General features: G+C 33.5%; 1 protein-coding gene across 2 annotated transcripts in view; it reads right to left on the bottom strand.

The window, feature by feature from the left end:
- The window catches only part of LOC137657703 (actin-binding Rho-activating protein-like), a 43952-nt gene that overhangs the window by 22407 nt on the left and 9045 nt on the right, over positions 1 to 12500 (bottom strand). Inside the window, exons 2-3 of one of the 2 annotated variants that reach the window (XM_068392119.1) lie at positions 11222 to 11479; positions 5695 to 5855 (exon numbers count right to left, since the gene is read on the bottom strand). In XM_068392119.1, the coding sequence (XP_068248220.1) occupies positions 5695 to 5855; positions 11222 to 11479 (419 nt within the window). The remainder of the gene's footprint in view (positions 1 to 5694; positions 5856 to 11221; positions 11480 to 12500) is intronic. The other variant, XM_068392120.1, reaches the window with a different exon arrangement.

Here is a 12500-nt window from a genome sequence, read left to right as displayed (position 1 = left end):
TCATTCGCAGTGCGAAGAGTCAGTCTGGGATTATCGAGGACATGTGCATGACTTTGCATTTATAGCCGAGAGTTTATCCAACTATCGCTCCGTTGATGTGGCATGAACGTTAAATCATTAAAGGGCTTACATTGCACTGGAGCTAAGTTGCTAGATGCATTCACATTCATACCGAGAAATTTGGCTCGATTATTATTATTATCCTTTTTAGTAGTAGTAGCAGTATTTTTTATTATTATTATTATTATTATTATTATTATTATTATTATTATTATTATCATTATTATTATTATTCCTTGCTAAGCTACAACCCTAGTTGGAAAAGAAGGATGCTGTAAGCCCAAGGGTTCCAACAAGGCAAACAGCCCAGTGAGGAAAGGAAATAAGCAAATAAATAAACTATATAGGCTATAGGAAGTAATGAGTAACAATATAAAATACATTATAGAATATCTTAATAACAGTGACAACATTAGAATAGTTCCTTCATATATGAATTATAAAAACTTAAAAACAAAAACAGGAGGAAGAGAAAGAAGATAGAATAAAGTTTTCCACGTTCTTCCAAATTATTCATCAATGAGAAAAGAAAGAAAAAAAAATCCGATTTAATAAAATTGACATTTCACGTTTCTTCCGCAGCCATCACTTAGCTTCTGGTCAATGACAAACGTCTCCCCGCCAAGCCTTTTCTCTTGGGCGTTCTCATGGTGATTTGCATGTTCGTACAATCTCAGTATGGCCCTTGAGTATCCTGCACTTCCCTAGTCGAAATTTCTTAAGGATCAATTTTATATCATTTACGCTGTTTTCCATGTTGGAGCCCTTGGGCTTATAGCATCTTGCTTTTCCAACTTGGGTTGTAGCTTAGCTAATAATAATAATAATAATAATAATAATAATAATAATAATAATAATTATTATTATTATTATAATAATAATAATAATAACATTCCTGGATAGAAATATTCTTATGGAGAAACTGCGTAAAGATTCCAAGAATAATTTCAAGATATTATTATGAGGACATATGTGTGACCATAAGTGGTTTATATTTGTATGTATGTATCCCTTTTCATTTTGTGTTGGTTATAAGTTGTATGTGTGAAGGGATTAGCAATGAAAATCTATGGGAATTATTATATGCAGGGGATCTGGTTGTTCAGAAACTGAAGAAGAATTGCATAGAAAGATAAATTGGATAGGCAGGGATCTCTCGTATGTCGTGGTATGAAGGTAAACGTGATTGAAACTGAGATTTGAGTTGTCTACTAAGCTGGATGAGCTAGTATATTGATGCAAAGTAGATGAATTCTGGATTAAAAACAGGTAGAGACTTTTACATTTACATACTTAGGATCTACTTTAAGCAAAGTGGGAGAGCGTAAAGCTGATGCTAAAATTATGATAAAAAAGCAGCTTATGGTAAGTGAAGAGAGTTGGAAGGTACAGAGTACAAAAAAATAATGCAAAATAAACCGAAACTCAAGACCTGGTGTACCAGTGATGATATAATGATCTGAACTGAATTAAGGAAACTGTGGCGGAATTTGGGGATCTTGCTGCTGTGCGAGATTCTGACAAATGAACAGTTTATAAGTTCCGGGATGGCTAAGATTCTTAAGATAATTGGCTGGACGAGGCCTACACTGGCCTTTCTCGATAAGAGGTCTAAATTTAACTGATTTTTTTCATCCGATGGGGGCTGCTTAAGGTGTGCCGTGTAGGTGGGGACAGGCCATACAAGAGAGTCAAGATTGAGATTGTGTAGCCTTATGGTAAGAATGGGTGAGGGGTAGGAAGTACAGAGGGTTTGGGTGGAACTGGTTTGTTGTTAAATTTCAAGAAGGAAGCAAATGAATAGATAGGAGTGATGTAGTGAAGGAAGGCTTTAAGAAGAAGAAGGGTTTGTTGAAGGAAAATGCTCTCAATAGAGATAGTTGGAGAAATGTAACAAGGCAACCGACCCTTAGTTTAGGTCCAGCCGTAAAGGATGAAGAAAGGACTTGGTTTAGTAATCTGTAACTTTTTCAAGATCCAAGAGGTACAAAACGGGAAATACTAGAATTAAAATTGGAAAATACCCTTGAAAATTAAGTAAGGATGTTAGAAGAGGGTCGTCACCATATCTGAACTCATTAATAATATTGATAAAAAAATTAAAATAAAAAGTTTTCAGCGATTTCTTTAACCAAAGGTATTCTCTTTAATGATTATCCAAGTTAAATAATGTTATTTGTCGAGTAAGTTCTGATAAAGTATCATGCATTTAGACTGAATACTAAAGACTCAGACACTACCACCAATAAAAAAAAGAAAAAAAAAAAAAAAAAAAAAAAACTTCTGAAGAGAGATCTGTTGAATCATTGATGTGTTTTTACTTTCGATTTAAATTCATATCGAGATCATTAAATGATTTTATTCTTTTTTGAAAGGTTGATTTCACAAAAGTTACAATGAGGAAACTCAGGCAATTTCAAATCTTATATGCAATTCCTTCCTCGCTCTTATTAAAGCGTATGCTGTATGTGGACACGAAAGTAAAACAAGGTTTCATTTATCGCAATGAATGTTTATTTAAGTTGCATAATTACTTTCAAGTATTGAAGACGGAAGTCAACGAGATGAGATGTCGCAACGATGATCGTAACGAGAAACCTTTCCGATTGTAAAGAGATACGTATGAATGGCATCGACGCCTCTCTCTCTCTCTCTCTCTCTCTCTCTCTCTCTATATATATATATATATATATATCATTATGTTTGCATCTTCATTTATCTCTCTCTCTCTCTCTCTCTCTCTCTCTCTCTCTCTTCTCTCTCTCTCTCTCTCTCTTTATATATATATATAAATACATATATATATATACATGTAAATATATATATATATATATATATATCTGTATATATATATATATATATATATATCATTATGTGTTTGCATCTTCATTTCCACTTTCAGTATGATTCTCTCTCTCTCTCTCTCTCTCTCTCTCTCTCTGAGTCAATCCCCATGATGAATAAGGAGCAAGGAATGAGTCACATTGATAGGCCCCATCCAATCTGCTTTGGCGATTACTTGTCCATTAGTCAAATATTTTAAGCTACTCCCCTTCTTGGCTCCAAACGTATGATATGTCTGAAGGGGCCTCACTTATCATTCTTCTATTTACATTTAAATTATCACGAGAAATCGATTTCTTATCTAATTTCCGCTTAAATTCTTTTGAATTAAGAAAAATGTATTATTTAATTTCCTCTTGGATTCTTTGTAATTAATAGAAATGGATGACCATATTTAATTTCCGCTTGACTTCTTGTCAATTTAGAAAAAGGGATTATTATTTCAGTCTCGGATTAAATTTCTATAAGAATAAGATGGACATTCATTTACTATCTCTATTTCTACACGAAATGGAATTTTTTTTTTGATATTATTAAATGAATAGGTCAATAAACACGTGATATTAAAATAAATAAAAAAAAGTGATGAACTTGCAAATTTACACTTACGATGAGTTTGACATTTATCGTAGCAAGGAACTGAACTAGAGACCTCACATATCCATTAATGTTCGCATATAATGGATACACGCATTGACAGACTCAATACATTATGTGTGTGCGCACGTATGCATACTTATATTCATACATACATCTATGCAAGCAAATGAATTATTATGTGTATATTGCTATATGAATAGATGTATATATGATTGATTTATATAACTCTTTGGGGATCGTCTAATAAACATAGACAGCATCTCTCCGAACAAACTAAGCTCCAGATATTATTATTATTATTATTATTATTATTATTATTATTATTATTACTTGCTAAGCTACAACCCTATTTGGGAAAGCAGGATGCTATAAGCCGAGGGGCTCCAACAGGGAAAATAGCCCACTGAGGAAAGGAAAGAAGGGAAAATTAAATATTTTAAGAATAGTAACATCAAAATTGATATTTCCTATATAAACCATCACAACTTTAACAAAACAAGAGGAAGAGAAATAAGATAGAATAGAGTGCCCAAGTGTACCCTCAAGCAAGAGAACTTTAACCCAAGGCAGTGGAAGACCATGGTACAGAGGCTATGGCACTACCCAAGACTAGAGAACAATGGTTTGATTTTGGAGTGTCCTTCTCCTAGAAGAGCTGCTTACCATAGCTAAAGACTCTCTTCTACTTTTCCAAGAGGAAAGTGGCCACTGAACAATTACAGTACGGTAGTTAACCCCTTGGGTGGAGAAGAATTTTTTGGTAATCTCATTGTTGTCAGGTGTATAAGGACAGAGGAGAATATGTAAAGAATAGGCCAGACTATTCGGTGTATGTGTAGGCAAAAGTAAAATGAACCGTAACCAGAGAGATGACAGGAAAACTGACTTTACGTCTCTCCAATTTCTATTTGGTGTCGACATGTGTTTCGAATCACATTTTTACCCGATTCATCGTCGGGATTGCAATGTTTGGACGATGGAATTATAATCTAATACCAAAGCCTATGATGGTGGAAATTGATAAAAAAAAAAAAAAAAAAAAAAAAAAAAAAAAAAAAAAAAATAAAAAACATTTGAGTGCTAACAAACTTTCTAACAAGAATTAATAAATGAAAACTTTCAGCTTCTTAGAAATGAAAAGTTTTGAGATTATCCCAAAAAAGAAGTGATTCGAAGCACGGTCGACACCAGATATTAAATGGAAAATATAAATGCAGTTTTTGCGTTATCCTGGAAAATAAATTGGAGCTCAGTTTGTCCGGAGAGATGATGTCTTCTATTTTCAAATGCCACCAAGATATTATCTGTTACTGTAATTGTAAGCGTAGAATAAAATGCCTAATTAATATATATATATATTTATATATATATATATATATATATATATATATATATATATATATATATATATGCATATACAGTATATACATATATATATATATATATATATATATATATATATATATATGCATATACAGTATATACATATATATATATATATATATATATATGCATATACAGTATATACACATATATATATATATATATATATATATATATATATATATATATACACACACACACACATATATATATATATATATATATACATTACATACATATATATATATATATATATATGTATATGTATATACAGTACAGTATATATATATATATATATATATATATATTATATATATATATATATAATGTAAGTGTGTGCGCATGTATTTTGACAATCAAACATTTATTTTCATAGCTATTAAAAGTATTTACACTCAGAGTGAAGTGAATACCAAGCTTCTTGGTGACAAAGCTCAAATCGAAGGTCAGTCTATTTATTTCTTTGATATACGTCACAGTAAAAATATAACAAAAATGATAAAGTGATTTCCATATCATAGTTGATGTTGGCTTCTTTTTTTTAATTTTGATGTTAAGCTTTCCCTAAAGGCATTCAATGGACATCAGGCAATCAATGGACATTACACTACAGTACATACGGTCAGATGATGGTGTTCCTCTCGTTTGACATTTATAATTAAAGTCGAAACGTGTTTTATTAATGATATCTGATGCAATATCACTTTCAATACATGTAGCGCTTATTGCATTACAGTAAAAAATATACATAACAATAGTTAAATCTAAAATGTATCTCCAAATGGAAAAAAAAAAAAAAGCACTTACTTTCCGTAATTGGGGTCATCCTTGGAGAGTCTTCTGGGAGCCTTGCTCTGGTCAAAGCTACTGTGGAATGGGTTGTTAGCCATCCTCTCCTGGTGGCTCTTCGCCGCTTGGTCGAACATTTTCAGTCTGTCGGCAAGGCTCCCCCTGCGGACGTTCATTGACTGTGGGCAAAAGGGAGGAAGGATTAGTTTGATGAAAATGCTTCCCAATATTGCAATCATTTGTTTTCTGCGTGTTTGTATGCCTACTGTAGGACTATGTTTATCACTAGGTTAATAGGTTTTAAAGGTCACTCTATTAGTAATATTTGCAAGAAAATCATTTAAGTACTATCACATCCTCAAAAAGCCACTAGGATTATTTTTAATTAAATCAAACGTAAAAGGTGTACAAAAGGTGTGTTGACTCTGTACAGGACAAGCCGAGTAGAATTCGTGCAATGAAAGAAAGAAGAACAGCTCGTGCTTAGGACTTGTCATGGAAGAAAAATAGGAAAGAAAAAAAGAGGAAACTCTCCATTAAAGTATTCCTTTAAGCCATTTAATTTTCACGATAGGGGGATTAGTTAACTGTCCGGGTCAAGCTGAACACACCAAACGACGAAATTGAGAGATCTATTTTCAAGCTCGGGCGACCTTATCTCTTGTAAATCGATAGACTTATCAATCAAAAGATGGATAAATCACAGATGAGTGAAAGTTCCACATTAAAGAAGGGAATTATTTTATCATATACGTAAACTGAAGTTTCGCCATTGTACAGAATCGCTTTAAAGAAGCTATGTGGAGAGGCTGAATTTATGCCACATGCACAGTTTCAGTTTCCTTTTCAACTAGACCTACCATTGTAGAATTAAACAGTAGCGAAATACAGTCTTGGGAGGTTTGTTTAGATTGCACTAATGCATCAAAATGAGATTAATAAAAAAGCCAAAGATGGTAAAAAAGAGGAAAATGTGAAGATACTCAAGACCTCTCTTAGATTTGGCGCCAAACTGTGGGACATGATGACATTAAACCAAATGCTATCAGCCTTAGAAATTGAAGCCTCAAAATTTAATGAAACAGGCTTTCTGGCACAAGAAGATAAATCAACCATTAACGGGATAAAGAATTTAAGTCCGGCAAAAATAGTAATTCCTGTAGAATATCTTTAACTCATGATTAGAACTGATAGTGCAAACTGAGAGAGCCCCAGGTCCCAGAATGAACCTGAGAGAGTCCCAGGTCCCAGAATGAAGCTGAAAGTCCCAGGTCCTAGAATGAACCTGAAAGAGTCCAAGGTCCCAGAATGAACCTGAAAGAGTCCCAGATCCCAGAATGAACCTGAAAGAGTCCCAGATCTCAGAATGAACCTGAAAGAGTCCCAGATCTCTGAATGAACCTGAAAGAGTCCCAGATCTCAGAATGAACCTGAAAGAGTCCCAGGTCCCAGAATGAACCTGAAAGAGTCCCAGATCGCAGAATGAACCTAAAAGAGTCACAGGTCCCAGAATGAACCTGAAAATCCCGGTTCCTAGAATTAATCTGAAAGTCCCATGTCCTAGAATGAACTTGAAAGAGTCCAAGGTCCCAGAATGAAGCTGAAAGAGTCCCAGGTCCCAGAATGAGCCTGGAAGAGTGCCAGGTCCCAGAAAGAACCCTATATTAAAACGAAGTTATATAAATGACATTATGTTACTCCATTTACATCCACACACAAGGTAGTCTAAACTATTCATATCTTGTTAAATATTTACGATTAAAGTTGACTGAATAACTCAGCCAGACAAGCTTCTTCAGCCATTTGTTGACTGGGTCAATCATTTCCAGTTATTCTAGTTACTGAAACATCTGAATAGTTAATTGTACTACACACTGACAAATATGCATAAACTCTCACAAATGTGTGTGTATATATATACATATATATATATATATATATATATATATATATATATATATATATCATCATCATTCGTAACTAATCCACTGCAAGACATAGGCCTCGGACATGTTCTACTCGCACCTGTTTATGGTCTTTCTATGCCAGTTTATTCCCTTCCTTCCCCTGCTTCTTTTGCAATCTCTATGGACTCTCTGTTATTTCCATTAGATGTCCTGCCCATGTCCATTTCTTTTTCTTACATGTTAGAATTTCCTATACTTTAATTTGCTCTCGTATCCATGTTGCTAATTTTCTGTATCGTAGTGTTATTCCCATCATTGTTCTTTCCATAGCTCTTTGAGTTGTAACTAGCTTATGTTCTAAGGCTTTTGATAAGAGTTTCTGATGCATAAGTTTCTACTGGTAGTACCATCTTATTAAATACTCTTCCTTTTGGAGGAAGTGGTATTTTACTTTTCATAATCTCTATTCTATTTACCAAAAGCTCTCCATCACACGCTTATTCTTTCAATTTCGGTATCATGTCCTTGGGAAACAGTTACTTGGTGTTCTAAGTACGTATACTCATCAACAATCTCTAGAGGTTAGTCCATAACCTTTATTTGTTGCCTGCATTGTCTTAGTTTTATTCATATTCATTTTGATTCTTACATTTCTGCTTTATCTATTCAGATCTTTTATCACCTTTTGCAATTCGTCCCATGATTCACTAAACAGGACTATGTCATCTGTAAACCCCACGTTGTTAAGGTATTCCCAATTAACATTAATTCCTCCATTTTCCCAATTTATATTCTTAAAAACTTCTAGAAACGCTTTGAATAATTTAGGAGAGATGGTGTCTCCCTGTCTAACTCCTTTCTCAATTGGAATTTTCTCACTATCTACATGTAGTTTTATGATTGCTGTACCGTACTTCCCGTTATAGATATCTTCAAGTGTTCTAACATAGGGTTCTTCTATTCCTTGTCTTTGAAGGGCTCTCATTATTGCTGAAGTTTTGTCAGAATCAAAATATTTTTCATAGTCTATAAATGACATACATAGTGGATTGCCATATTCTTGAACTTTTATTAGCTGGTTAATTACATGGATAAGTGTGTGCGTTTTTCTATACACATACGTATGTATACACAATATGTTTAATATATATGTATGATCAGTGAATTTTAGCAAGTTTGTGTCTGATTAGTACTTGAATGGGTTACCACCCCACCTTCTGAAAACGGAAGGGATGGCAGCCTGACATCCATAACCCACTTCGAGGGAAAAGAAATCCTGCAGTAGGCTTATATAGAAAACATCTGCATTTATACATTTATAAGCATACCCAATAATAGAAATAATAATTTTTCTCTTTGAAAAAAAAAATCCAAACCCTTTCGTTGTAAGGCAGCGTAAAAAGAAACTCTCTTAATCATGCTGATTTCTCCCAATATTTCTCAATGTAAATAAAGTCACGTGACGTCAGACATAACACGTGTTACGCTGAGCAACCAGGGGTCTCTCATGCCTGACTAAATGTTAAGAGGAGAGAAATATGAGTTCACAGTTCTAATTTTACTGTCTTGTTGACCAAATCACACAAAAACGAGTAAATTAGACAAAAAGAGGAGAGAGAGAGAGAGAGAGAGAGAGAGAGAGAGAGAGAGAGAGAGAGAGCGTATCGGAGAACTGATGATAAAACGAAAGTGGGAAGTAAAGCAAATAGAACGGAAAACGTAAAATCATATCGAAGATTTATTCCAAATGAACAGATAAATTTAAAAAAGAATTAAGTTTATTGTAATTTCTTACGGATTAAAAATTGAAAACCGTAGTTTTAAATATGAATAAGCAACTTTGAAGTACAATCGAAATTATCACGAAATTCGGACGTGTTCAGATGAAACAAAAGGCTTGTTCAGTGCACGAAATTCCGAAGAAAAAACTCGTATTCTGATTTTACCGCATTCTGAGAATAAACATTTAAATCGGTGCCTCAAGGAAATTGTGACTATGCATTTCTCTAATAAAATACAATAATGTAACGAATCATTCCAGTTCAATGTAAAGGAATCTTCAGGTGAAAGATGAACTCTCTTTCGGCCAACTTTCATTTTCCATGATCCTTGACGTGATGGTCAAACTTTTGCAAATGTGTAAACTGTTCTTCATTAGGATTTTATATCCCTCTAATGAATAATAATGAAAATAAACTCTTATGGATCACATTAAGTTCAAATTATCATTGAAATGACCAAAGGGAAAAAGAAAAGACGACACCAAAATGTTTAAATGATCCTTGACGTAATGGCCGAAGTTTTGTAAATGTGTTTTAAACAACTCTTCATTAGGACTTTATATCCTTATAATTAATAATAATGGAAATAAACTCTTATACATCACATTAAGTCACAATTATCATTGAAATAACCAAAGGAAAAATGAAAAGAACTCCAAAAATGTTTCCATGATCCTTGACGTAATGGCTGAACTTTTGCAAATGTGTAAACAGTTCTTCATTAGGAATTTATATCCCTCTAATGAATAATAATGAAAATAAACTCTTACATATCACATTAAGTCACAATTATCATCGAAATAACCAAAGGAAACAAAGAAAAAAAAAAAGACACCTGAAGGAAAACAATGACGATCGCTGATCGTCACGTGGAACTCTCCCATTAAAGACATGTCATGCGGTTACTGCAATCGAAGCATGGCACTGTATTGCGGATTTTATTCCCACGGCCCACTCTTGATAAACCATTGTAAGAAAATTTAAAGAATTTATATCAACTAACTTATGAGGTTTATAAAACCTATCTTAAAGTAAATCGAAAAGCATCTTGGGGAGAAAAAATAAAATTTACTCTTCTACATTATACACACGTACCCTACAAGTGTGTCTTCATTATTAACACGCTCTGGCGTCAATGGCCTTTGCTCTTACAATACCAGATAATATATAACCATCAATCAATCAGTACTAACACACCCCATAAACAATCTCACCGACAAATGAATAAAACGTTGCGTAAAAAGGGAGAGACTTTATCCAAAGATTTAGCTCGACGGACATGCGGTCGGCAGTTCAGTTTAATCTACGGCACATGTTCGAACTTTCCCTTTTCACCAAGCCATACACACGTAATGTTTTCTCGTCTTCTTACTTAGTCACGACCGTGGGCTTGATCCACCATCTGGCCCTATGAAAACAATCTCCAGTAATGTTTAGAGATTCGATATCGTAGTTGTTGCTATTTCAAAACAGCATATGGAACGTACGGCTGTTTAAACCTGGTGTCGAAGGGCAAATGGTAATGAAATTGGAATTTTTATGAACAAGTCATCCATTTATTATTATTATTATTATTATTATTATTACTTACTAAGCTTCAACCCTGGTTGGAAAAGCAGGATGCTCCTAGCCCAGTGGCTCCGACAGGGAAAATAGTCCAGTGAGGAAAGGAAACAAGGAAAAGTAAAATAATTTTAAGATATTGTAAGATATTTAGGAGAATAAATATCCCACCGATTTCAGAACCATAATAACGACCAAAACCAATCAAAGAAATTTAATCAGAGATTGAGACCCGAAATAAAGAAACCGTATAAAATATGAAATAAACGTAAATAAATGAATAATTATCAGTACTTGCTGCTGAGGAGGATCCACCACTTCTTGTTTACAGGATCCAGTCACGACCACCTTGTTTGAATTGTTTCTCTCATTCGCTATGTTATTGCCTGGCCTCTTAGACCAGACAGGGGCTCTAGCTGTGACCACGGCTCTAGAGGCAAACCCACATGATCCAGGACCTTGGGGTCGTATTATGGTGCCCACCGGTGCTGTTTTGAAGCCCAGCATGGCCTTCTTGGAGGCCAAGTTTCCACTTCGGAGGACTTGAATTTGCTGAAAGAAAGGATTTTCAAGTTACTAATTATATTGAAGGTGTAGATTTTGAGGAATTTGAGTTTCCCATGTGTGTATGTGAACTCGAGTTCGAATAGGAAGGAAAACATGGAAAAGATAGAAAATCAGATGTCAATGAAAGCAATACACACAATAAAACAAACACAAACTATCTAATTGCTAGTTTTGGTAACTTAATTCATCTGAAAACATTCTATGAAAAGATGTTAGTGGTAATAACGATAATTACAAAACATGCTGAATTTCTCAAACACTATTAATAATTTTATTATTCGTATTTACTACAAACAGACAAATATAAAATTATACGTAGAAATCTACACAATATTTGTATAATAGTAATAATGATAAAGCCCTACCTTGGAAAGATGTACATTTCCAAACACAGGTGTCTTTTTTTCAAAGTCAAATACAATTAAAAACAATATATTTAGTTGTTATTAATGTTGGACGGTAGTCCACACATACACATATATTCCAGAAATAGCATTTTCCCGTATGACTCAGATAGGCGAACACTTGTATTACAAATTATTGTTCCCTTTTGTATTTCTTGGTAACCATTATCAGCCTCCCCCCCCCCTCTCTCTCTCTCTCTCTCTCTCTCTCTCTCTCTCTCTCTCTCTCTCTCTCTCTCTCTCTCTCTCTGCGTCAATGACCTTCGATGTCAGGATGCCAGGAAACTCAAAATCAATCGATGTCTTTTTTATATATGCAGTATATACAGTATATACATATATATGAATATATATATATATATATATATATATATATATATATACATATATACGTTCAAATAGATATATGTATATATTCATACAGTATATGTAATTACACACACACACATATATATATATATATATATAAATATATACGTTCAAATAGATATATGTATATATGCATACAGTATATGTAAATACACATATGATATATATATATATATATATATATATATATGTATATATATTATATAAGTATAATCAGTATATATATATATATA

This window comes from Palaemon carinicauda, chromosome 18 (assembly GCF_036898095.1).
Source record: "Palaemon carinicauda isolate YSFRI2023 chromosome 18, ASM3689809v2, whole genome shotgun sequence".
In the NCBI taxonomy this organism is placed as follows: domain Eukaryota; kingdom Metazoa; phylum Arthropoda; class Malacostraca; order Decapoda; family Palaemonidae; genus Palaemon; species Palaemon carinicauda.
The sequence above is the reverse complement of the archived record's forward strand: the minus strand, read 5'-3'. Positions and strand labels throughout refer to the sequence as shown.